This window comes from Bathycoccus prasinos, assembly GCF_002220235.1.
Source record: "Bathycoccus prasinos genomic : Chromosome_9".
Classification (NCBI taxonomy): Eukaryota; Viridiplantae; Chlorophyta; class Mamiellophyceae; order Mamiellales; family Bathycoccaceae; genus Bathycoccus; species Bathycoccus prasinos.
The window spans coordinates 230,362-251,476 of NC_024000.1; the positions used below are offsets into that span (position 1 = coordinate 230,362).

The window sequence follows — 21,115 nt, forward strand, 5'->3', positions numbered from 1 at the left end:
TTATTCTCGCTCTTTTTTGTTGTTACTTTTTGGTCGTTGTAAATCCATTCGGTCGCACGTTGGACGATAGAGGAGGATTTTACATGGTTTAGGGTTAATAGGCACCCACTGTTCTTCTCTCTTCTATCAAGAAGAGAGAGAACGGAGCAACCTGTCGTTGCCGTTTTGTTGTTCACATTGACATCGTCATCGCGTATGCGCGGCGAGTATGTCGCGGTGAATAGACACGTCGTATTATGAAGGAGAAGTGTAGGGGTAATTGAATTAGGGTTTAGAAGTAGGTATATGAAGAGAACTTTTTTTAAATTCTTGTTTTTTTCAAAAGGTGTCAAAGGAGTTAGTAGCAATAGAGTAGAAGTAGTCAAGTAATACTAACAAAAATCTCATTATTCTCTCAATAAAATCAGGCTAAGCTTTCATCGATGACGCCTTTGGCGAGGTGTTTGCACAGTTCGATGTCGTCGTCGGTCATTAAATGGTGTCCGTTTCTTCTCCACGCGGCTCTGCCGGTCACGCGTCCTCGGTATTCGCCTCGCTTCTCCGCTAAAATTTTACCGAAACAATCGTTCATGGGCCAATATGCGGTGAGTCCAGGTTCCCATCCGACTAATCGACGCTCGTAGTACCGTTTCATGGACTCTTTGTCGCACGGTCGGTTCCACAGGCGGACTTCTTGGATGGTTCCGGTGAAACCTAACCTCGAGCGGCCTTTTCTATCTAACAACATTCCAATCGTGAGCGGCGTCACGTCGTCGCCGCGTAAAATCGCGCCTTCTTTCCTCGTCGCGTCTAACGTGCCGTTTATGAATATGGACGCGTCGCCAAACCCGTAAGAGGCGGCGACGTGCGTGTAGGAGTTTGGTTTCAAGTGTCTTTTCGATCGTAACGCGGTCGTCAAGCCGGTTTCTCTCATAAACGTTAAACCTCCGGCGTCGTCCAACGCAAACGTAAACTGGCCTCGTCCGACGTTCTTCCCTCCTTTTTTCTGGTCTTCGTCCATTAACAACACGTCGGTTTCGTCGTCGTCTGGGTGCATCTCGTCGCTCATCTTCTTCGCGAATATCGCGCCACCGTACCCTTGAAACCCATTCCGAGTGGTTTCCGCGTCGCTCGGTTTCACCCACGCCTCGACGCAAAACGGCTTCACCCCTTTAAACTGCACGTCCGAAGTCACCTCTAACTCCGCCCCAGTACTCAACCCTCGATTAAACTCCAACGCGCACGGCGTTTTCTCAATCGGCCGATTATGCTGTCCACCGCTCTCCGCGTCCCCCCACGTCGCCGTCAACGCCGCTAAAACCGCGCTCGTGAACCCTTTCCCGACATTTTCAACCCCGCCGACTCTCTCCGCGAATCGTTCCAACTCGTTCGCGTCCACCGCGCCGTCTTCATCTATATCCACGTATTTCGATATCATCGGCGCTAACGCGCGACCGAGATGATCGATGACTAAATTCGCGGCTACTTTTTGCGAAGATACGCGAGACGAGCGCGGAGCGTCGTTCGTCGCTCGCGACCACAGATTCTTCTTTGTCTTCTTTGTCTTCTTCCCGTCTGAATCGTCTGAATCGTTGTTCACATCGTAATACTCGTTATTCCCATCGACGACGACGCCGTTTCCGCCGTCCATCATCGACTTCGCGTTCCCTTCTCTGTCGTATTTATCCACGTGCCTAAAACCACTCGTCCTATTCGTAGTATTCGTCGCACTCAAACGCGACGACCAAAACACTCTCAAAATCGTCATCAGGAGTAACACGCCGCCGATGATTTTCACTCCTTTTCTGTTGTTGTTGTTGTTGTTGTTCGTGTTGTTATTATATCCGTTAAAGAGTAAACCGTTGTTGGTGTAATTCTTCTTCTTCTTCTTGGTGTACAACTTCGCGGCGTAGGATTTCTCGTTGGAATCATCCTCGAACGGAGAGTACGGGGCGTTCGTATTTCCTCCTCCTCCGCCTCCTCGAGAGGGCCACATCTTTTACGACGACGACGAGAAAAAGTGCTTTTTCTGCATGCGTCGCGTGACGTGTTGGTGTTTTTGCGGGCGAATTCGAGTGCCGAATTGTGACGTTTTCAAGGCAAAACGAGACAGAACGCGCGGGTACGAGAGCGAGACGTAGCATTTACACATCGTGTTGTTATTTAATAAACCATTACAAACCAATCCTATTCGGATCATCGTCCATTAACTTGGTCGGGTCTCGTCCTAAAATCTCCCCAGTCGCGCCTTTCCACTCGCCCACTCGCATGCCCCAATCGCTTTGCGTCTCGATGACGCAATCGCCCACGGGGTACGCCATGCATAACAACGTCAACCCTTCCTTCTGTTCATCCTCGTCTAAAGTGAACTCTAAGTCCGTGATATCCGATTGGTCGGTTGCTCCGGAGACGCATTTTGCCACGCACGCGCCGCAGATGCCTCCTCGACAGGTAAATGGAAGTTCCAATCCGGCTTCGAGCGCGGCGTCTAACACGTACTGATCCGTGGGGCAATCCACGGTGACTGAGGAATCGTTCGCGCCGAGGAACGTGACTTTCACCGGCGCTTCTTTTCCGGGACCGATTTTTCGTTTCGATAAATCGATGGTATCGCGAGCGAGTTTGTCTTTTTCTTGTTTTGCGTGTGTTGTTATGCGCTTCGTGCCTTTCCCGATGGCGTTTAAGTTGCTCGCATTCATCCGTCTCCCCGTTCGAAAAGATACGAATTTCCCCCCTGAGACTCCCTTTTGGTGTACCTCTACCCCGTCACAGAACGCCAAAAAAGAACGCACTGATCGTCTCAAACGCCTCCCACTACTGCTACCGCTACTTGTCCTCGCGAACGTCGAAGACGACGTCGTCAAAGTCGCCCGGTGATGCATCGTATCGTGTTCTGAGATGAAGGGAAAAATGAGGATAAAACGTATCTCAAATGGCTTCACTTCTTTCCCCAGAGAGTACGTATTCCCTCCTCGCTCGGAGGATGATCGATGCGTTGATGATGATCTCGATGAACATCATCAAGTTCCTCGAAGCGCACGTCTCACAAATCGTCAAACTTCGCCTGTACGTGCTCCACCATCTTTCCTTACGGTCCGGATTACCTCGCGGGACGATTCTTTTCACCGTGGCGTTGTTCTCGGGATTACCACTCGGGGTGCTGTTTCGCACGATTCAAGGTGGAGACAGAAAAGGATCTCAGTTTCAACGAAAAGCACTGTTAAGTCTTGTCTCGGGAACGATGATTTCCTTGATGACGTTCGGGAAGACAACCGTGCACGCGTTTTACCTTTCATTGCCGAGTTTATGTTTACTTAAACTCACGAGCAGCACGAAAGCGGGAGATTCGAAGACCAAGAGCGAAAGACGAAAACGAATCGGCGTCGGGTTTGTAACGTTCCTCTGGTCGTTCGGGTACCTGGTGTACATCCACTACAGCGCGGATAGCGGCGGCGAGTGGAAACGAGGGAACATTGACATCACCGGGTTGTTGATGGTGCTGTGTTTGAAGACGACGAGTTGCGCGATGAACTTCGAGGATTACGAAATAAAAGACGAGGAGAAATCGTCTTTTATGAAAGAACACGAACTCTCCGAAGCGCCAAAGACGCTGGAGTATTTGGCGTGGTGCATGTTTCCGTGCACGTTGGTTTCCGGACCGACGTTGGAGTTTAAAACGTTTAGAATGTGGTTAAGAGAGGAAGGTATTTTTGACCCGAACTCGCCGAGGAATAAGTTGACGCACTACGCGAGAGGATGGCCGAGAACTTGGATGGTGTTGACGATGCAAAGATTTATAGGCGCGATGATATGTTTGGGTTTGCACTTATATTTGGCCAACATCGTGAGCTTGCAAGAGGTGTTTTCCAACGGAAACGAATGGGAGATGATGTCGTTGTGGGAAAAGTTGAAGACGGTGTACGTAGCGGGCGCGGCGGGGAAGTATAAGTACTATTTCGTGTGGATGTTTGCGGACGCTTCAGCCGCCGCGTGCGGGTTGGCGTATAACGGGATCAACGCGGAAAAATCAATCACCGGCAGAGAAGGACCGGAAGAGTGGAATGCGATGACGAACGTCCATCCGTTTGGTGTGGATTTTGCAAACACGTTTGCGGAAATTCCCGCGCATTGGAACATTCGCACCGGGATTTGGCTCCGACATTACTGCTACGATCGCATCCACCGATTCCGAGTGCGCAGAAGCGGTGATAAAAATCGAAAGGCTGGGTTAGTCGAACTTCTTCTCACGCAATTAGTCTCCGGCATCTGGCACGGTCTCAGTGCCGGGTACTGGATGTTCTTCTCCTCGACGGCGTTGATCATTTACTGCGCGCGCAAAACGTACAAATGGCAACGCGACTACATGTCTGAACGATTCGTAAAATATTGGAAACTGTTTAGCTTAGCGCAGACGCACCTTGGTTTGCTCTATTTGACCCCGGCGTTTCATTTGGTCGAGTTCAAGGAAAGCGTCCGAGCGTGGAATGGAATGTATTGGTTCATTCACGTCTTGTCCGTCGCGTTGATAGCGCTGACGAGTTTAATTCGTCCGCAGAGTTGGAAAGAGAGAAAGAAACAGGAAGCCGCGAAGAAACAGAAGTGAGGATGATTTGAGCATTTTACGCAAAACGCTCTCGACTAGATACTACTTACGCATAGATAAGAATTAAAGAGAGCGCACGCGTCACTCGAACACACTACTTACTCTTTTTGAACGAAAATCCCACAAATAGAACTGATCCTCAAAACTCCGACGCGTTGTCTCGCTCTCTTTCCCAAGAAAGAGACAACACCACCACCACCACGAAAAATGTCCGCGTTCTTCCGTCAACTCGGCTCTCTCAAAGTGAAAGAGGTCCCGGAGTTCCTTAAAAAAACAATCACCAAAGAGAACGCGATCGAGAATTTCCAGAGATATTCCAAAGAGTATAGGGAAAAGTACATCCAAACGGGATCGATTGCGCCGGTGTACCACGCGATGGGGGCGGTGTTCGCGACGGCGTACGTGACCGTTTGGCCGACGGAATATAGACATTTCAAAGCGCAACAATCTGGGGAGCATTAGAGAGAGAAGAAGGAGAAGAAACGCGAGTGTGTAATGTCTCTGATTTCGATCGAGAGCAAAACACATCCGGAGGGAAAGAGCGAGATAGCGAACAAAGTATAATAATAAGAAACAGTAGCTAAACTATATATATAAACTAAATATACACAAATCTATAGCGCGGCGCGGTAGTCTATATCTATATCTCTCTACGAAAAGGATGCGTTCCTCCAGTCTTTACCGACGTCGTCGAAATGGTCGTCAAAGTCACAGACGTCCTTCGTATTCGTATTCGTCGAAGCGGCGTCGAGGTCGTCGAGCGGCGGCGCGAGAACGACTTTGACAGTCCCTTTGTCTTGCTCTTTCAATTCAAAGTTCACGTTGTTCGCGTTGTTGTTGTTCGACTTGAAGACCCTGAACGGGCTACTACTCTTGCTCGTGGAAACGTTCTTCGTCTCCGCGTCAAACGCGGTCGGTTCGAGGAGGACACATCGAATTCCGTTTCTTGCACCATCCCCAACCGCTTCGGCCAATCCTTGCGCGCGATCTGGCAACACCCCCGCGTATAAATTCCCGTTCGCGAAATATAGCCCTCCCACGCGCATTGTACCAATTGGGTGACTCGTATTCGCGTACTTCTGGATATGCGTCAGCGCGATTTCATTCAAGACGGAAACGTTTCCCGACTCGGAGTGGAACAGCGGGATTGCATCTTCAATAAACGCGTTGTCTTTGTCGTCCTCGCGAACGAGTAAAGCTCCGGAAACGTCCGAATTCGGGTGCTTACGAATGTGTGCGAATACTTTTCGGTGCGCGAGAGAGGAGAAGTGGAGGGTTTCCTCTCCTTCTTTAGGAGTATTCTCTTCGCGCATTTGTGTATTCGCGCGCGCGTAAAAATGGCGAATTGGCTTCAGAATTTTCAACGTCATTAAAGACATGAAGGAGAACGCGTTGGAAGAAGACCGAGAAGAGCGGACGCTCGAGGACGTCTTCGACTTGCTCTCCGTCGGTTCGCACTTTCAGTGGACCAGTGAGAGTCACAGTGCGAAGAAAAACACTCGCTTTGACCATCTCTTGTTTGGATTCGTTTTCCTCTTGCAACGGTGTCGATGGGACGTCGGCGTGAAGATCAAGAAGAGTAAGCGAGGAAAAGAGGAGGAGAAAACGATGACGATGGGAGAAAAACTGAAACTCTGCGAAGAGGTGGAACGAGGGATCGGTGAACTCGGGTGCCCTTTACCTCTGAGAGCGCACCAGATTTGCGGGTTGGATTCGGAGAAAGTGTTCCCGGTGGTGCAATGGCTGACGAAACGAGCGATGGTACTCGCGGGAGAAAAAGTAGTAGTTAAAGAAGACAAAGAGGGAGAATGGGAACGCGGTGGTGGTGGTAGTCTATTTGGCGAAACGCGTCGTCAATCTGGGCGGATTAGGCGGTCTCGATTGCAGAGTTTGTTCTTACGCGAGAGCGTTACGAAGAACAACACGAGGACGTTTAGGAGAGCCGCGGAATCGAACGCGAACAGAGATTTAGAGCGAGAAGGGGAGGAGAAGATTAGGAACGGGTGCCTCATGGAGTTTGGTCATCGCGTGAACGGGAAGAGTAGGTTGTACGACGCTCGAGGAGGAGGGTCGTCGATGATGGCGAGGGCCGCGGCGAAAAACAGAGGCGAGGAGAAGGACGGAGGTTCGACGACGATGACAGCAGAGGAAGAAGATGCGGTGTTAAGCGAGGAGGAACTTGCCCAACGCGAAGAGGCCAAGTTGAAACGTATGCTTTCGGAATATTTGGTGAAGAACGATGAAAACGATGAAAACGCCAGCAACGTGTCCTCGAACTCGGTGGCCGAGTTGTTGGTGAAGATGAAAGGATGGGAGATTGCGAAAGCGATGAATGCGTTCGGCGACGACTTTGATACTTCAGATGGTGGTAGTGGTGGTGGTGCGTCGACGTCTTTCGCCGGGTTATCTGGTGCGGCTGGGAAAATACTGCGCATTGAACGCTCCACGCGCGCCGTCGCGAGACGGTTGGAGGCGGAAAAGCGCAAATTGGACTCGAAGAGAGAAGAAATGGACGAGGCGGAATTGGAAACAAAACGAGCGAAGGACGCGTACGAAAACGCAAGGAAAGAGAACGAAACAGTAATTGCAAAAAGAGTAGAACTCGAAAAGAGCGTCACGGACCCGGCGCAAAAGCAACTCGTGGACGCGTTGGCGAACATGGCCAGACGCAGAGCCTCGCTGAAGAAAGAAGAGGCGTTGTTTCGTAAGACGTGCAAGAAGGAATTGAAAGTTTTGAAAGCGAAGGTGACATCCATCGAAGAAGAGCGCGAACAGACCGGCGAACTCGCTAAAATCGCGGAAACGTCCGCGCAATACGCGAAAGAAAAGGAAAAACGCGACAAGCGCGTCAACGAACTCGCGAAACGGAGCAAAAAAAACGCCATCTTATCGAGACGGTTAGACGACGTCCCGCACTCTGCCGAGCTCGCGCAGTACGAAACGAGATTCCGAGAGCTCAAAAACGCCGTCACGCGTAAACTTCGCGAAACGAAAAGACAATTCGCGTTGTACAATTCCCTGGCGAAACGAAGCGAACACGCGGCGAAGGAAATCAGTCTCTTAACTTCCGTCAAAGAACAGCTCCACTTATTGGACACGAAAATCGGGAAGGAAAGCTTGCGAGACTCGTTGCGAGACATCTCCTCCGCGGTTTCGAAAACTGCCGACAACACGGAGAGGAAAAAAATGAACGAAAAACGCGCGGAAGAGTTGTTAGCGGAAGACCAACGCGAGCACATCGAGAAGAGGAAAGAGTACTTAAAATTGACGAAAGAGTTCAAAGATTTGTGTAAACGAGAAGAGCGATGTTTACGAAGCTCAGAGGAGGGAAAAGAAGAAGAAGAGAACACAAACACAAACAGACAAAGAAGTGGTAGTAGTAGTCGTAGTAGCAGCGATGATGATAGCGGTAGGAGTAGGAGGAGTAGAAGTAGGAGTAGTAATAGGAGCGACGACGACGAATAACGGCTTTCGTAAAAGTTTTACTTCAATTCGTACAATCCCAAAATCGGCCCGATGAATCTAAAACACACCCACAAGAACGCGATAAACGCCGCGCCGTATAAGCTCCCTTGGTTCATCCAATACATCCATCCTTTCTCCCCTGACCACACCACCCACAGTTTTTTCAAAGGTTCCATCTTCTCCCAATTCTCCGGATCTCCCTCCCACATGCTCAACATCCCGTTCGCCCCGGGTGTGGGGAACGATCGTTTCATCCCTAAATCGTCGAACAACGTCGCCGGACGACCTTTCTTCGCATCGTTCGTCTTCGGAAACCCAGAATCTCGCTCTTGCTTCTCTTTACTGGTCAGTTTGACTTTGTTCTTGGAGTTCTTTAAGCGACGCTCGATGGCGGCAATCGATTCGTCGTCGGAGGTGTTGTTGTCTTTATTAACGTCGTCGTTGCTGTTATTCGCGGCAAAAACGAGACCGACTTTTGACGAAGACGACGACGACAAAGACGAAGAAGTGCGCCCGAGATGAAGCGAAGACGAAAACTGCCCGAGAGAAGACGCGAACATTTTTGCTTCTGAAGTGACGAATTTTTTCCTTATAAGACTCTTTACTCAAAATTCTAGTTTACCACCATAACATCTCCAAGTCGCCGTTTTCGAGCCACTTACCGAACACCGCGCCTAACTTCGGACCGGCGTCGAAGTACACGAGAACGTCGGACGCGGACGCGAAACAGGCGTTGGAGCGAACCGGGAGAAGTTTTCTTTTCGCTTCTCGTCGTAGGAGTTTGGAGAGGAAAACGGTGTTGTTGTTTTCGTTAGCGGCGGTATCGACGTTTCGACGACGACGACGGCAATACGCGTCGATGATGTCGCGCATTTCAGTTTGGATTGACGAGGGAAGGTATCGAACGCAGTTTTGATAAAACCGTTCGTCCTTCTCTTTCTCTTCCATTTCTTTTTCACTCGACGAAGGTCCAGGAATCATGAATAAATACGGGTCCTCCCGCCGTTTTCTCGCCGCCTTTCTCGGCGCGTTGCTTTTTCTCCTTCTTTTTTCAACGTCCTCATCGCTTTTCGCGTAAAACCACACGCTCTCGTCTTTCCACGACACCAATCGCGAGCCTATCGCGAGTGCTTCTGATCCTGGTTTGCCTTTTATTTTCACGCCGCTCGACCAGCCAATCTTCTTCTCTACCACTTCGCGATACGCGTCCTCGATCGGGTGAGAGTCAATCTCCCTCATGCCTACGTTATTTATAAAGTCGCCGCAGATAACCACGTCCCCTCTTTTTCTAACATACGGAGACGCCGCTTCTTTCAACAACCCGGCGTCTTTCGACACGATAAACGCGAGGCGAAGCTTTTCGGTGGTGGTGGTGGTTTCATTATCAGCGCTTTTGCGCATCGCGTCGACCACGTCCGACACGCATCGAATATCCGCGCTTTGTTTTCGTCGACTTTGCGTTCGCACGACGCGGACGCGCGAGCCTAAAATTCGAACGGATTCCAACGCTTCACCTAAACTCTTTTTCTTCGTATTCCTCTCGTTCGTCCTCGCACGCGTCCATCCTCCTTCTTCTCCTTCTCCTTCGTCTTCTTCTCCTCCTCGCTTTACATCGCCTTGAACTTCCTCTCCAAAAGTCTTCTCGTTCCCGTATAAAGAAAGAGAGACCACGTCGCCGTAACAACTCGCCGCGCGATGGAACGCGTGCAAAAACCTTTGCGCCGCTGCCTCCTCGTCACTCGCACTAAATCTCGGCCGGACGTTATCGCAATCGATGAACACGAACACGTCCACCTTGTTCTTGTCACACCTAGCAGTCGTAACTGTATTCTTTCCCCGGAATCCTCTTTGCTCGCGTTGATGATGACGACGATGTTCTTGGTCGTCGGCTGATGACGTAAACGACGAGACTAAAGACGACGACGCGTGGACCGCATCGTTCCTTTTCCTCCCGTTCCTTTTCCTCCTCCAATTGACGTCGAAAACGAAAGACGACGAGGGTGAATGTCTCGTCAGAAGCGTCATAAAATGGAGGAAATTCATATCTAAACACAGAATACCATATGCGCTGTTGCTCTCACCACCGCGCTTTTCTCCATCGTTTCCGGGCGCGTCCGCGGTGTTCCTCCTCCTCGGAGAACGAGAACGACAAAAACGCTCGAAGGAAAAGGAAAAGGGAGGTGAAAGTGACCGTGAAAGAGAAAGAGATTTTGAGATACTCGATACCGAATTTTTTCCCCGATTTCATCATGAATGATTTCAACCCGGAGGATGCGAAGGAAACCATGGAAGAGATTGGACGAAACAGACCGCGAGAGGGAAAAGAAGGAGATTTAGATGATGAAAACGAGGACGAAAATAGAGAAGATAACGAGAAGAAGATGATATACGTGTGGAAAAAAGGAATGGAATTAGAGGAGAGAAAAGTCGTGAGAGAAAATCAAGAGAAAATAGATGCTTTGTATCCGAAGAAGAAGATGTCATCGGATGACGATTCAGACGATTCAAAGAGTCCTCGAAGAGAGGCGAGAGAGATTCTGGGCGATTTTGCCCGAACGCGCTTCGAGGAGGAGACAGAAAACGAGCAGAAATACGCGGGAGTTCAATCGATGTTGAGTAAAGCGTTGCTCTTCGCCACTGTGTTTGCGTACGCGCTGGGTTTGGTGTTGACCACGCATAGGGGCGTGGTGGATTTGTCGTCGCCGGCGCCGATCGAGTGCGAGCGAGGGGAGGTGGAGTGCGACGAGAAGATGCTTCCGGAAAGGGTGGAGGTGTTCGTGCGTGAGGAGCGTTGAGTTAGAATAGCTTTTGTGTATCGTAGTTGTGTTGTATTATTGTGTGTTTTGTTTACCTCTATAAAATGTTGACTAATGTGTTGTTGTGCGATGGTAAATTTATATTCTCTCTCTCTCTCTCTTCAACTCTCTCTCTCTCTTCAACTCTCTCTCTCTCTAAAAGCCGTCGGGTTTGTCCCAGGTGGATGTTCCGGTCGCCGAGGAATAATAATATATCCGCCCGGAACCGTCGTCCAACTCTTGCCAGTCTCCAACTTTGCGCAAAGGAATCGGTTGTGCCTGTTGTTGTTGTTGTTGTTGCTGCTGCTGTTGTTGTTGTTGATAGTACTGTTGTTGCTGCGCAATCATCGCTTGTTGCATGGCGTATTGTTGTTGCTGGTACAACTGCTGTTGCTGCTGCGATTGACCTCCGCCACCGCCGCCCATCATCATCATTCCACCGCCGCCCATCATTTGTTGTCGAGCGAGGTCGTTAAATTGCGCGACGGAACCTCCGTTGATGATTTCTACGACGACTTGTTGACACACGTTTACGTATTGCGGGTCGCCAGAAATAATGACCAAACATGGCGTACACGTCTGGTCGATTTGCGCTCGAGCGCCGGTAGCTAACTGAATGCCTTTAATCGTTTCTCCGCCTCGACCGATGACTCTTCCGACGCACTCTTTTGGACACTCTACGTTTACGACAATTGCCCCGGGTTGCGCGGCTTGGACCGCGGAGACCGTCCCGTGTGGTCCATTCATGATATCTTCGCACATTTTTGATACTTTTTCAATTTGCGTATTCGTTCCGGTGATGACAATCTTCCTCGGTTCGCCGTCCGCCATGGACATCTGGTCGATGATAACTTTCGCGCCAGTTGTCGATGCTAACCCTTTAATAGTTTCCCCACCTTTACCGATGATTTTACCGACTAAAGACTGCGGGCAGTCCAATTTCACCGTTCGAGTTTCTTCGTAAACGTTATCGGAAGGTCCAGTTCCGAACCGATTGGTAGAGTTATTCTGCGCTTCGCCCGGAGGCACGAACGTTTGCTGAGACGCGTCGAATTTACGAAATTCCACTTTCAAGGGCGCCGCGTTTGCTCCAGCGGCAGATCCTCTGGCTCCACCACCACCACCACCAACTGCATCTCCTCCACCACCAACACCGACACCACCACCACCACCAACACCACTTCCTGCTGCTCGCATCGCCATCGCCGCCAACTCCGCCGCTTTCGCCTGCGCCTGCGCCACCATCGCGTTCACCGACGCTTGATCTGGAACACCACCACCAGCGGTGGCATTCGCAGTCGTGGCACTTGAAGGTGGCGGCGGCACATTCGTTACCTGCCTCTCTTCCGCGACATCATTCGTAGCCGGCGTCGGTGTCGTCGTCGTCGGTTCCTCGGTTGTCGTCGTTCTCTTCTTCATCACGAAGCCGCCGCCGCCGCCGCCGCCGCCGCCAGTCGCCGCCGCCGCGACGGCGGCGTAATCTACTTTCGCTCGTCGGCTCCCACCACCTCCTCCGGACAGCAGCGGGTCTTCCTCTGCCTCTTCTTCATCAACCTCTTTCTCCTCTTTCTTCGCTTTCTTATTGTTGTTGTTCTCCTCCTCGTTGTTCTCCCGCGATTCTTTTCCTCCTCCTCCTCCTCCTTCGTTTCCTCCTTCCGCGCTCTCTCTTTTCTTGCCGTTGCTGTTGTTCTTCAAACCGCTCTTTTTCTTCTCCTTTTTTCCTTCTTTGGTCACCCCTACCGCTTTGTCGTCGCCGTCGTCCAATTCGTCCTCCTCGGGAAGCGTTGTTGGAACCGGCGATTGGCTCTTCGACCTCGAACGAGTCGTCCGTCTGCTCGAAGCTGCTGCTGCCATTTTTTTTATTATTCTGCGCGCGCGTAAAGTGTGTGTGCGCGTGCGTGTGTTCTGTCTCGTCTCTCTTACTCTCTCTCTCTCTCTGTGCGTGTCTCCTTTTGTGCGCGCGTACTAATGGTCACCAAGATCCAAAATGCATCATCAAGCAGCCAAGGTAGGGTTTAACACCCTAAATATACAGCTTCTGAATTTTCCCTTGAGCGCGTTCCTCACAGTAAGAGAGAGAAGAGAGAGGATGGGAAGAAGAAAGGCAAAGTCGTCGTCCTCCGCGCTGAGAACGAGAGACGTCCTCGTCCTCTCTCTTTTTTGCTTCGCGTTGCTTCGTTGTCTTTTTTTCAATAGGAATAATAGCGTGGGGTCGTTGAACGGGATGTCGTTCGTGAAGCAATGGGAGATTTTAACTGTCGATTCTTCTTCGTCTTCTTCTCCACCAAAACCGCTCTTACCGGTGCTTTTCTTCGACTTGAACGGAGACGGAAGGCAAGAAACCTTGATCGCGTTTGACGAGAGCAATAAAATTGGAATTTACGACGGAAGCAGCAGAGGAGGAAAAGGACAGAAGACAAAGAACAACGAGAACGGAATGAACGAAGATGAAGATGTAGGGAACGAGAACACCTTGAGACTTCTAAAAATGGTCGATTTACGAGAAACGAACGAGAAGAGTAAGACGCATCGGATGAGAGACGAGCACGGAGGGAAACGCGTTATCGCGCTCGCGGCGGGGAGACCGGAGGCGAGACGAAGAGGCGAGACGAAGAGGAGGAGGAGTGGGAGTGGGATAGGGAGTAAACAACGACGTAAAACAGTTGTGATGATTAAACGGAAAGCGATATTTGTGGCGGTGACGGAAGAGTTGCAAGTGATGACGTTTGATCACAACGCGAAGAAGAAGTGGGAGCGGTCGGCGAGGGACGCGCTGTTTAGCGGTAAAGCGCATCATCGTCATCATCTAGGAGGAAGAGGAGGAAGAGGAGACTCGATGAGAGTGGAAGAGATTGCCGTGACGGTCGTTTCTGCAAAAGGGGAGAACGAGGACGGGTTAGTCGTCGTCGGTGGGCGCGTGGAGTACGAGAAGTATCAAAACGAAGAAGGAGAAGAGGGAGAAGATTACGAGCGAGGCATGGAAGCGTACGCACGAGAATTGAAGGACGACGAGATGCTTTCAATGCATCGAGGCGGTAGACGAGACGAAACGATCGAATTCAAAGAGGAAGGCGTTGAAGATATCATTGAAGACGACAACGATACGTTTGCCTCCCAAAACGGGGCTTTTGTATATCTCGCATTTAACGCGAGAAGTGGTGAACTCGTCTGGCGTCGCGTCGCCTCAGATTTCGTCGCCGATCCGGCGGAACTTTTACGAACCACCACGCCGGCGCACGAAGTTCGATTGGATTCGCACTTGACGAAAATAGAAGAGCATAAATCGAAAACGGATGGAATTTGTAGATCGTACAGAGAGTCTGCGTTAGCCGAGGCCCTCCCTCACGCGTGGAGAGACGCGGAGGATACGCGAATGCGCTCGGCGCCGTTTAGCAAGAGTCAAAAGCAAACGTCCTCCTCGTTCGGCGGTCGTAAAAAAAGAGCGCGCGGTGGACGAGACCCGGGTCCGCTCGCGACATCTGCCGCGACGACCAACTTGAAAGCCGCATCTCGCGACCCGAATTTCGCGGTGGCGGATAAAACGAACGATTTCTCCAGTTTACTTTCCCGAGGCTTTTCTTATTTGAACCTCGGCAAGAGCGCGGTGCACCACCGCGACGACGAACGCGAAAAGTTAGATTATCACAACCGCCGGTTTCATCACCAACACATGATGTCGTCTTCGAACAACAACATCAAGAACGCAATCATCGCGCACCATCGCGACGGCGTCGAAGTTCTCGACGCGTTCACAGGAGAGTTGATTTGTCAGCTGGCGTTGCAACATCCCGGGTACCACGCGGATATCAACGGCGACGGGGCCATCGACCATTTAGACGCTCGAGGTCATCGCGCGCACATTGCAGACGTCGCAATGGACAACTTCTCGCCCGGTTGTTGGGCCTCGGTCACCTCGGGCGCACCAGATGTCCAAACCGTCTTCGAAGGGTCCATTTGTAAACCGACGAGGAAAAGTTCCATGAAGAGCACGCCGAGACAACGAGCGAAGAGCAACAAGAAACAACAAAATTCGGGCGATTTTTACTTGAGAAACAAAAATAAAGACGACGTGGACGTGTTGACGCCAATTATTGTGCGCAGAGACGATAAGAGCGAACGAGACAGGTCTTTCCGTCGCGCGACGAAAGACGCGGTGTTTTTAAACTCCCGGGGCGAGTTGACGTGTTACGCGAAAGACGGAACGAGGAGGTGGATGGTAAATACGCGCGCGAGTTGGAAGATTGACGTGAATGGACCACCGAAAGATGGCATATACGACTTATTTTCTGATGTAAACAACAACAACGACTCGAAAGAGATGGATCGATTCGTTCCAACTTTGGCGACGTTTAAGTTTCGCACGCACCATCGACACCACGGCGTATCGCACAACGTCGTCGTCTCCTCGAGCGATGAGGATAGCACGAACCGAACAAATTACGACGTCAGTGGTGGTGGTGGTGGTGGTTCGCCAACGGCACCATCACCTTTTTTATCGCAAAGAAGTCTTTTCTTTAACGAGCAAAGTCGACGCCGTCACACCTCGGAGGCTTCCTTGGTCGTCGGATCGAAAAGAGCGGTGATCGTCTCCCCGTCCGGGACGAAAATTGCCACCATTTTCTTACCGTCCATGCCCATCGCTCGCGCTCAAGTGTTGGATTGCAACGACGATGGAAAAAACGATTTCATCGTGCGCATGGAAACGAGCACGATATGTTACGCGCAGAAAAGCACGTCCGCTTTGAGCGTTTACGTGGTCATGTTGACGAGCTTAGTTTTGAGCTCGTTCGTCGCGTTTATTCATCGAGTGGAGTTTGAGTCCTTACCGCCAAAACCGGGAAAAAAAGACGACGACTTTAACGACTTTAACGACGACGATAGCGATAGCGAAAGTAGTCGCAGTAGCAGTAGTAATAGCGACGATGAGAGTCACGACGGGGAAGAAAAAGAAACGGAACAAGAGAAGGAAAAGCGAACGAGGCGGCGAAAGGAAGCGCCGCGCGTGTTCCCGACCATGCGCATCAAACGCTTCGCGCGAAGCACCGACGTCGACATCAAAGCTGATTAATATACTATGTAATAATGTATGATTTCTTCTTCTTCTTATGTATTTTTCTTCTTCTATCGCGTATATTCTATAATACAACGCATTCCGCGCGGCAGCTAGTGTGTTCTAAAGTAAAGCACTCACCCCTGCGCTCTCTCTTCTATGCAATTTCCTCCGTCGTCCCCGACGTCGCCGCTTCAACGTTCGTTATCGAAGGTAGCTCGTCCGGGTCGTAAATCACCGTCAACACGAGCGAACACGACGGGCATCTCGCGATTTCCTCTCCGTCTTTGAGCTCTTCTAACGTGATTCGAAAGATGTCCCCACACGGGCACGAGTACGTGAATTCCTTGAGCGATTCGTTCCAATCCATGTCTTCCAGATCGACCTCGTCGTACGATCCTCCTCCGGTCATTATTCTTATATGTATACTACTACTACTCTGCGCTTCTCTCTCTTCTTCTTCTTCTTCTTCTTCTTCTTCTTCTCGAGACGAATGGTCTCTGTGATGTGTTTAAAATACACACACTCTCTGCACACTCTGTAGTGTTGTTTACGCGTAATGCGAGCAGAAAAGGTCTAAAAAAGGAAGGCGACAGAACTGAAAAAAAAAAATTCTGTTGTTTAGGGTAGCAAACGTCGTTTCAATTCTGCGTTCGTCTGCTTTTTTTTTCGTGGTTGTCTGTCCACCAAGGGGAATGGCATCTCTCTGTTTCACCAAGAAACCGAGCAAAAAAAAGGAAAAAATTGATCTCAAACTGCGAGGGCGATGGTTTTCAGCCAAGGAAAAACCTACCTCGAAAAAACGAGAAAACGATAAAACGTAAAACGGTCATCATTTGTCGGCAGATAAGAGGTACGCGCGCAAAGAGACCACGACGCGAAGATAAAACAGGCACGAGGAGACGCGCGTTTCGTTGGAAGGTATTTTCTTCTTCTAACGCGCGAGTAGAATATGAGCGCTTTGTGTTCCTGCGGCGCGAGGACGTTGAGTGCGACGACGAATGAGAAGAACGTCGCGTCGCAGAAAAAAGCGTCGCTTTTTGCTCGCACGAACAGTCAGCATTTTCTAAAACAACAACAACAAAGAAGAAGAAGACAACGAAACGATGCGTTCTGCGTTCGCGCGGAAAGTAGCGGAGAAGAAGAACGCGATGATCGTCATCGGGTGGTCGCGACGACGACGACGGAGAGAGAAGGAGGCGCATCGTCATCTTCCGGAAGAAGAACGTCCTCCCAAACAACATCAGACGACAACACGAAAAGAACAACGATAAAGAAGAAGAAAAAAAACGAAATCATCCCTCTCTTTTGCCGTCTCGCCCCGGATGCGATATCCATCACAAACTTCCTCACGAAATCAAAAGCTCTAAAAGTCGGCTTCGACGCCTTACGAGTCGCCGGAGTGCGAGGCGTACACGTGACCGTGTTCTGGGGGATCGTGGAAAACGAACCGCAGGTGTACGATTGGCAAGCGTACGAGGAGTTGTTTGCAATTGTGGATAAAGTGGGCGAGTTGGAAGTCTCCGTGGAGTTTGCGTTTCACGCGAGAGAGTGCGGCGGTAACGACGGGGACGGGTGCACCGCGAGCTTACCGGTTTGGGTGCACGAAATTGCGAGCAGAGAAGGAAAAGAAGGGAACCCGGAGTTGTTTTACATGGACCAATCTGGTTTAAGAGAAAACGCGGTTATAAGTTTGTTCGCCGAAGGCGACGAGAGTTTGTTACCGACCGGGGACGGGAAGACGTTTCGATCGGCCAATCAGTGCTACGAGGAGTTTATGGCGAGTTTTGTGAACACGTTCGAAAAGTATTTCGCGAACGGGACGATTACGACGGCGACGATTGGGGCCGGGCCGAACGGGGAGTTGAGGTACCCGGCGTTTCCGGAAGACGTGTGGGTGTTCCCGGGGGTCGGGAGTTTCCAAGTGAACGATAAGTACGCGTTAAAAGCGTTGCAAGAGTACGCCAACGAGAGAAATTGTAGCGATTGGGGGAAATCTGGACCGCACGATGCCGGAGAAGTGAACGATTTCGGCCCGGTTTCGCACTTTTTCCAAGACAACGGATCGTGGAGGACGGATTACGGACAATTTTTTCTCACGTTTTACCACGACCAGTTGATGAAACACGGGGAACGAATGTTACAAAGCGCAAACAGAGCTATTCGAGAGAAATATTCAGACGTAGCTCTCGAAATGCGGTTACCGAACACGTACTGGTGGAACCACTGCGAGTCTAGGCCGGCGCAAGCGACGAGCGGGTACCCGCGGTTTACCGACCAGTCTCGCGACGCGTACGACGAAGCCATGGCGATGTTGTTCCGAAACAACGCGCACGCGAGCGTTCAAGGCGGTGAACTCGGAGACGAGCGGATTGCAAACGAAAACACGACCAACGCGCAAGCTAATCCGGAGAAATCCGTGTCGTACGTCAAACAAGCCGCGTCGAGAAAACACGTGGAATATACCTTAGAAACCGAAGCCTTGGACGATTTCTCGGACGAAAGCTTCCGACGCTTATACGCGCACGGCATGGGCGTGGACGCGGTGTGCGAAGCCAACTGCGAATCGATCTTCGCGGAAGATTGTACCTTGGGCGATTGCTCCATCGCAAAGAGAACCGTCGTCGGCGTCATCGGCTCGGAAATGTTCGAGAAGGAAAACTGGAAACGGTTGTGCATGTTCCAGCAAAGCATGGCTGGTTTTAGCGCTTGGGAGTTGAACAAAAAAGACTTTCAGGAGGAGGAAGAACAACAACAAAACAGACATCTCTTCGAGGAATTAGAAGATGAAGGAAAGGAGAGTGGTTTCGTTCTCGAGAGAGTCGAACAATCGAACCGAACCGCCAGCCGATAATGATATAAAAATAACATCCGTATTTAGTAGTACTATACAATTTGACTTCTACTGTCTACTGCTTTATGCCGCTTTTCAGCGCCAGCATTTTCTTCTTCTTCGCGCCGATTTTCTTTTTCGGTTTTCTGCCTTCCGGAGGGTTGTACTTTTTCTGCGCGTAAGAGTATCTGATTTGAATGATGATGACGATGATATGATGTGTACATAACGCATATCCCGCGTTGTTTTACATGAGAGAGAGAAGAGAAGAATTGGAAAATTCAAGTAAGTCATCGGCGAGTTTAAGAGAGAGAGAAAGACAGAGAGAAACAGAGAGCAAAACGTACAGAAATATGTTCCCGAACAAGAAACCGAACACCAGGAACACGAGAACGGCCACTAATTGCGCCGCTTTGTCCATTTTATTTTAGTATTGTACTCGTATTCGTTGTCTCTTACGTGTCATAGTAAGGCGAATTTTCGGCATAAATTGGACAGAAAACAGACGCATTTAGGAGAGGAAAACTACCACAAATAAGATGTTAAAACGAAACGACCTCCTCTCCTCCGGCCGTTTCAAAATCGACTCCCACTCGAAGATCGGTTCCGGACAATTCGCGGAGGTATACTCCGCCGTGGATATCACCGGCGGCGGCGAAGAGAACGCGACAAAATCCGGTCGCTTTTGCGCGATCAAAATCGAATCGGAAATGAAAACGACGAAACGAGAAGCGATGGCGATGAGGAATTTACTAGGTGGGAAAGGCATCGTGGAGATTTACGAGGAAGGGGTTTTTGAGACGAAGAGAGGGAAGGAACATCCGTTCATCGCGATGCAGTTGGTTGGTGAGAACCTGGCGGATTTGAAGAGGGAAATTGAGTTGAATTCGTCCAATTCGGTTGAAGAAGATTCGAGGGGCGGCGGTAGCGGCGGCGCGGGAACGACGACGACACCAAAAACGTCTACTTCGGAAACGAAACAACAACAACAACAGCAACAACAGCGACCGTTATTTTCGGAAATCACCATCGCGCGAATCGCGGCGCAAACGATAGACGCATTAGGGTACACGCATTTAAAAGGATACGTGCACAGAGACGTGAAACCGGGGAACATTTGCATCGGGCGAGGTTCGCGAGCCGAGAGAGCGAAGACGTATCTCATCGATTTCGGGTTAGCGAGACGGTATAAGGACGAAACGACGGATAAAGTGATCGCGGAAAGAGAGGACGCGCAGTTTAGAGGCACTACGACGTACGCGAGCGCGAACGCGATGGAAAATCGAGAGCAAAGTCCCCGAGATGATTTGTTTTCTTTGTTATACATTTTAGTCGAGTTGTATTGCGGATCGTTGCCGTGGAAAAGAACGATGGCGGTCGGAGTGGACGAGAGCGAAGATGCGAATTATAAAGTCATGGCGAGGGAGAAAAAATTGAGTTGCAAGGAAGTGCCGAACTATTTGTGCGAGTTAGCCGTTCGCGAAGATAGGAAACAGTTGCCGAAAGCGTTGGTGGGATTTTCCAGGACGATTTCGCAGTTGAAGTACGGCGAAGTGCCGGATTACGACCGGTTGAAGGGTTTGTTCACCGAGTGGGAGGAGAAGTTGTTGAACGGGAGGAAAAGTGGGGAAGTGAGAATGGATTGGGACCGAGAAGTGGCGGTGAAACAACCCTCGGCGGTTGCTCCGATACCGACGACTCAAAATGCTACCGCTGATTACAACAACAACAACAACAACAACAACAACAACAACGAAAGAAAACGCGAGCGGTCGCCGGAGTATAACTTAAATACCGGAGCGGATCCGTACCATCCACAACAACAATACAAACGACCAAACATCACCAATTCACCGACGCCTCGACCAACGACGACGACAACGACAACTCCACCAAACCAACAACCGTACGACATCCAGCCTTCCCGTCGCGCCGCATCGCTCGTCCAAGCGTTGCTCGAAAACCCGCCGTTACCTCCAAACATCAACCACGTCATCGAAACTTTCCGAAACATGTCCGCTGAAGAGGTTGTCGCCGGCATCGCCGCCACGTGCATCATAATCGCCGAAACCGCGGAGAGTAGTTCTCGAAACGTGGACGCTATCGACGCGTTTCTACGAGACGCCAGGGACTGCATCGAGCTCGCCCGGGCGAAGATGATGACGATAGCTTCGTCGACCTCCGCAGGAGGAGGAGGACAAGGAGGAGGAATGATGTACAACGCCAACGCCAAAAATGTAGCGCCGCCGCCGCAGCAGAATTATCAGCAGCACCGGCCACAGCAGCAACAACAACAACAACAGTGGAATTATAACGACCGCAGAGCCGGTCGATGATGAAGATGCTTCTCATCTTTTTCTTCTCGTTTTAGCATTTTGCGTAGTATTTAG

The 21,115-nt window shown here is 50.5% G+C and overlaps 14 protein-coding genes across 14 annotated transcripts; 7 read left to right on the forward strand and 7 right to left on the reverse strand.

Moving 5' to 3' along the window:
- Positions 1-403: 403 nt before the first annotated feature.
- On the reverse strand, positions 404-1,975 carry Bathy09g01230 (hypothetical protein MCAG_00834; the record flags this gene model as incomplete). The annotated part of the gene is made up of 1 exon (XM_007511260.1): positions 404-1,975. The coding sequence occupies one exon, from the start codon at positions 1,973-1,975 to the stop codon at positions 404-406; it is 1,572 nt and encodes a 523-aa protein (XP_007511322.1).
- Positions 1,976-2,153: 178 nt separating this feature from the next.
- On the reverse strand, positions 2,154-2,678 carry Bathy09g01240 (predicted protein; the record flags this gene model as incomplete). Its single annotated transcript, XM_007510877.1, has 1 exon — positions 2,154-2,678. One exon carries the CDS (start codon positions 2,676-2,678, stop codon positions 2,154-2,156), a length of 525 nt encoding a protein of 174 aa, XP_007510939.1.
- Positions 2,679-2,911: 233 nt separating this feature from the next.
- On the forward strand, positions 2,912-4,582 carry Bathy09g01250 (predicted protein; the record flags this gene model as incomplete). Its single annotated transcript, XM_007510979.1, has 1 exon — positions 2,912-4,582. One exon carries the CDS (start codon positions 2,912-2,914, stop codon positions 4,580-4,582), a length of 1,671 nt encoding a protein of 556 aa, XP_007511041.1.
- A 207-nt stretch (positions 4,583-4,789) lies between these two features.
- Positions 4,790-5,044, forward strand: Bathy09g01260 (predicted protein; the record flags this gene model as incomplete). The annotated part of the gene is made up of 1 exon (XM_007510895.1): positions 4,790-5,044. One exon carries the CDS (start codon positions 4,790-4,792, stop codon positions 5,042-5,044), a length of 255 nt encoding a protein of 84 aa, XP_007510957.1.
- Positions 5,045-5,232: 188 nt separating this feature from the next.
- On the reverse strand, positions 5,233-5,895 carry Bathy09g01270 (unknown protein; the record flags this gene model as incomplete). The annotated part of the gene is made up of 1 exon (XM_007511147.1): positions 5,233-5,895. The coding sequence occupies one exon, from the start codon at positions 5,893-5,895 to the stop codon at positions 5,233-5,235; it is 663 nt and encodes a 220-aa protein (XP_007511209.1).
- A 64-nt stretch (positions 5,896-5,959) lies between these two features.
- Bathy09g01280 (coiled-coil domain-containing protein 93) lies at positions 5,960-7,959 on the forward strand (the record flags this gene model as incomplete). Its single annotated transcript, XM_007510908.1, has 2 exons — positions 5,960-7,869; positions 7,905-7,959. 2 exons carry the CDS (start codon positions 5,960-5,962, stop codon positions 7,957-7,959), a joined length of 1,965 nt encoding a protein of 654 aa, XP_007510970.1.
- Positions 7,960-8,064: 105 nt separating this feature from the next.
- Positions 8,065-8,607, reverse strand: Bathy09g01290 (predicted protein; the record flags this gene model as incomplete). The annotated part of the gene is made up of 1 exon (XM_007511191.1): positions 8,065-8,607. One exon carries the CDS (start codon positions 8,605-8,607, stop codon positions 8,065-8,067), a length of 543 nt encoding a protein of 180 aa, XP_007511253.1.
- A 58-nt stretch (positions 8,608-8,665) lies between these two features.
- Positions 8,666-10,090, reverse strand: Bathy09g01300 (unknown protein; the record flags this gene model as incomplete). The annotated part of the gene is made up of 1 exon (XM_007510886.1): positions 8,666-10,090. The coding sequence occupies one exon, from the start codon at positions 10,088-10,090 to the stop codon at positions 8,666-8,668; it is 1,425 nt and encodes a 474-aa protein (XP_007510948.1).
- Positions 10,091-10,296: 206 nt separating this feature from the next.
- Positions 10,297-10,842, forward strand: Bathy09g01310 (unknown protein; the record flags this gene model as incomplete). Its single annotated transcript, XM_007510906.1, has 1 exon — positions 10,297-10,842. One exon carries the CDS (start codon positions 10,297-10,299, stop codon positions 10,840-10,842), a length of 546 nt encoding a protein of 181 aa, XP_007510968.1.
- Positions 10,843-10,998: 156 nt separating this feature from the next.
- On the reverse strand, positions 10,999-12,696 carry Bathy09g01320 (predicted protein; the record flags this gene model as incomplete). Its single annotated transcript, XM_007510865.1, has 1 exon — positions 10,999-12,696. The coding sequence occupies one exon, from the start codon at positions 12,694-12,696 to the stop codon at positions 10,999-11,001; it is 1,698 nt and encodes a 565-aa protein (XP_007510927.1).
- Positions 12,697-12,829: 133 nt separating this feature from the next.
- Bathy09g01330 (predicted protein) lies at positions 12,830-15,910 on the forward strand (the record flags this gene model as incomplete). The annotated part of the gene is made up of 1 exon (XM_007510898.1): positions 12,830-15,910. The coding sequence occupies one exon, from the start codon at positions 12,830-12,832 to the stop codon at positions 15,908-15,910; it is 3,081 nt and encodes a 1,026-aa protein (XP_007510960.1).
- A 139-nt stretch (positions 15,911-16,049) lies between these two features.
- On the reverse strand, positions 16,050-16,304 carry Bathy09g01340 (diphthamide biosynthesis protein 3; the record flags this gene model as incomplete). Its single annotated transcript, XM_007511262.1, has 1 exon — positions 16,050-16,304. The coding sequence occupies one exon, from the start codon at positions 16,302-16,304 to the stop codon at positions 16,050-16,052; it is 255 nt and encodes an 84-aa protein (XP_007511324.1).
- A 540-nt stretch (positions 16,305-16,844) lies between these two features.
- Positions 16,845-18,746, forward strand: Bathy09g01350 (beta-amylase; the record flags this gene model as incomplete). The annotated part of the gene is made up of 1 exon (XM_007511086.1): positions 16,845-18,746. The coding sequence occupies one exon, from the start codon at positions 16,845-16,847 to the stop codon at positions 18,744-18,746; it is 1,902 nt and encodes a 633-aa protein (XP_007511148.1).
- A 518-nt stretch (positions 18,747-19,264) lies between these two features.
- On the forward strand, positions 19,265-21,061 carry Bathy09g01360 (unnamed protein product; the record flags this gene model as incomplete). Its single annotated transcript, XM_007510817.1, has 1 exon — positions 19,265-21,061. One exon carries the CDS (start codon positions 19,265-19,267, stop codon positions 21,059-21,061), a length of 1,797 nt encoding a protein of 598 aa, XP_007510879.1.
- Between the last annotated feature and the right edge of the window lie 54 nt (positions 21,062-21,115).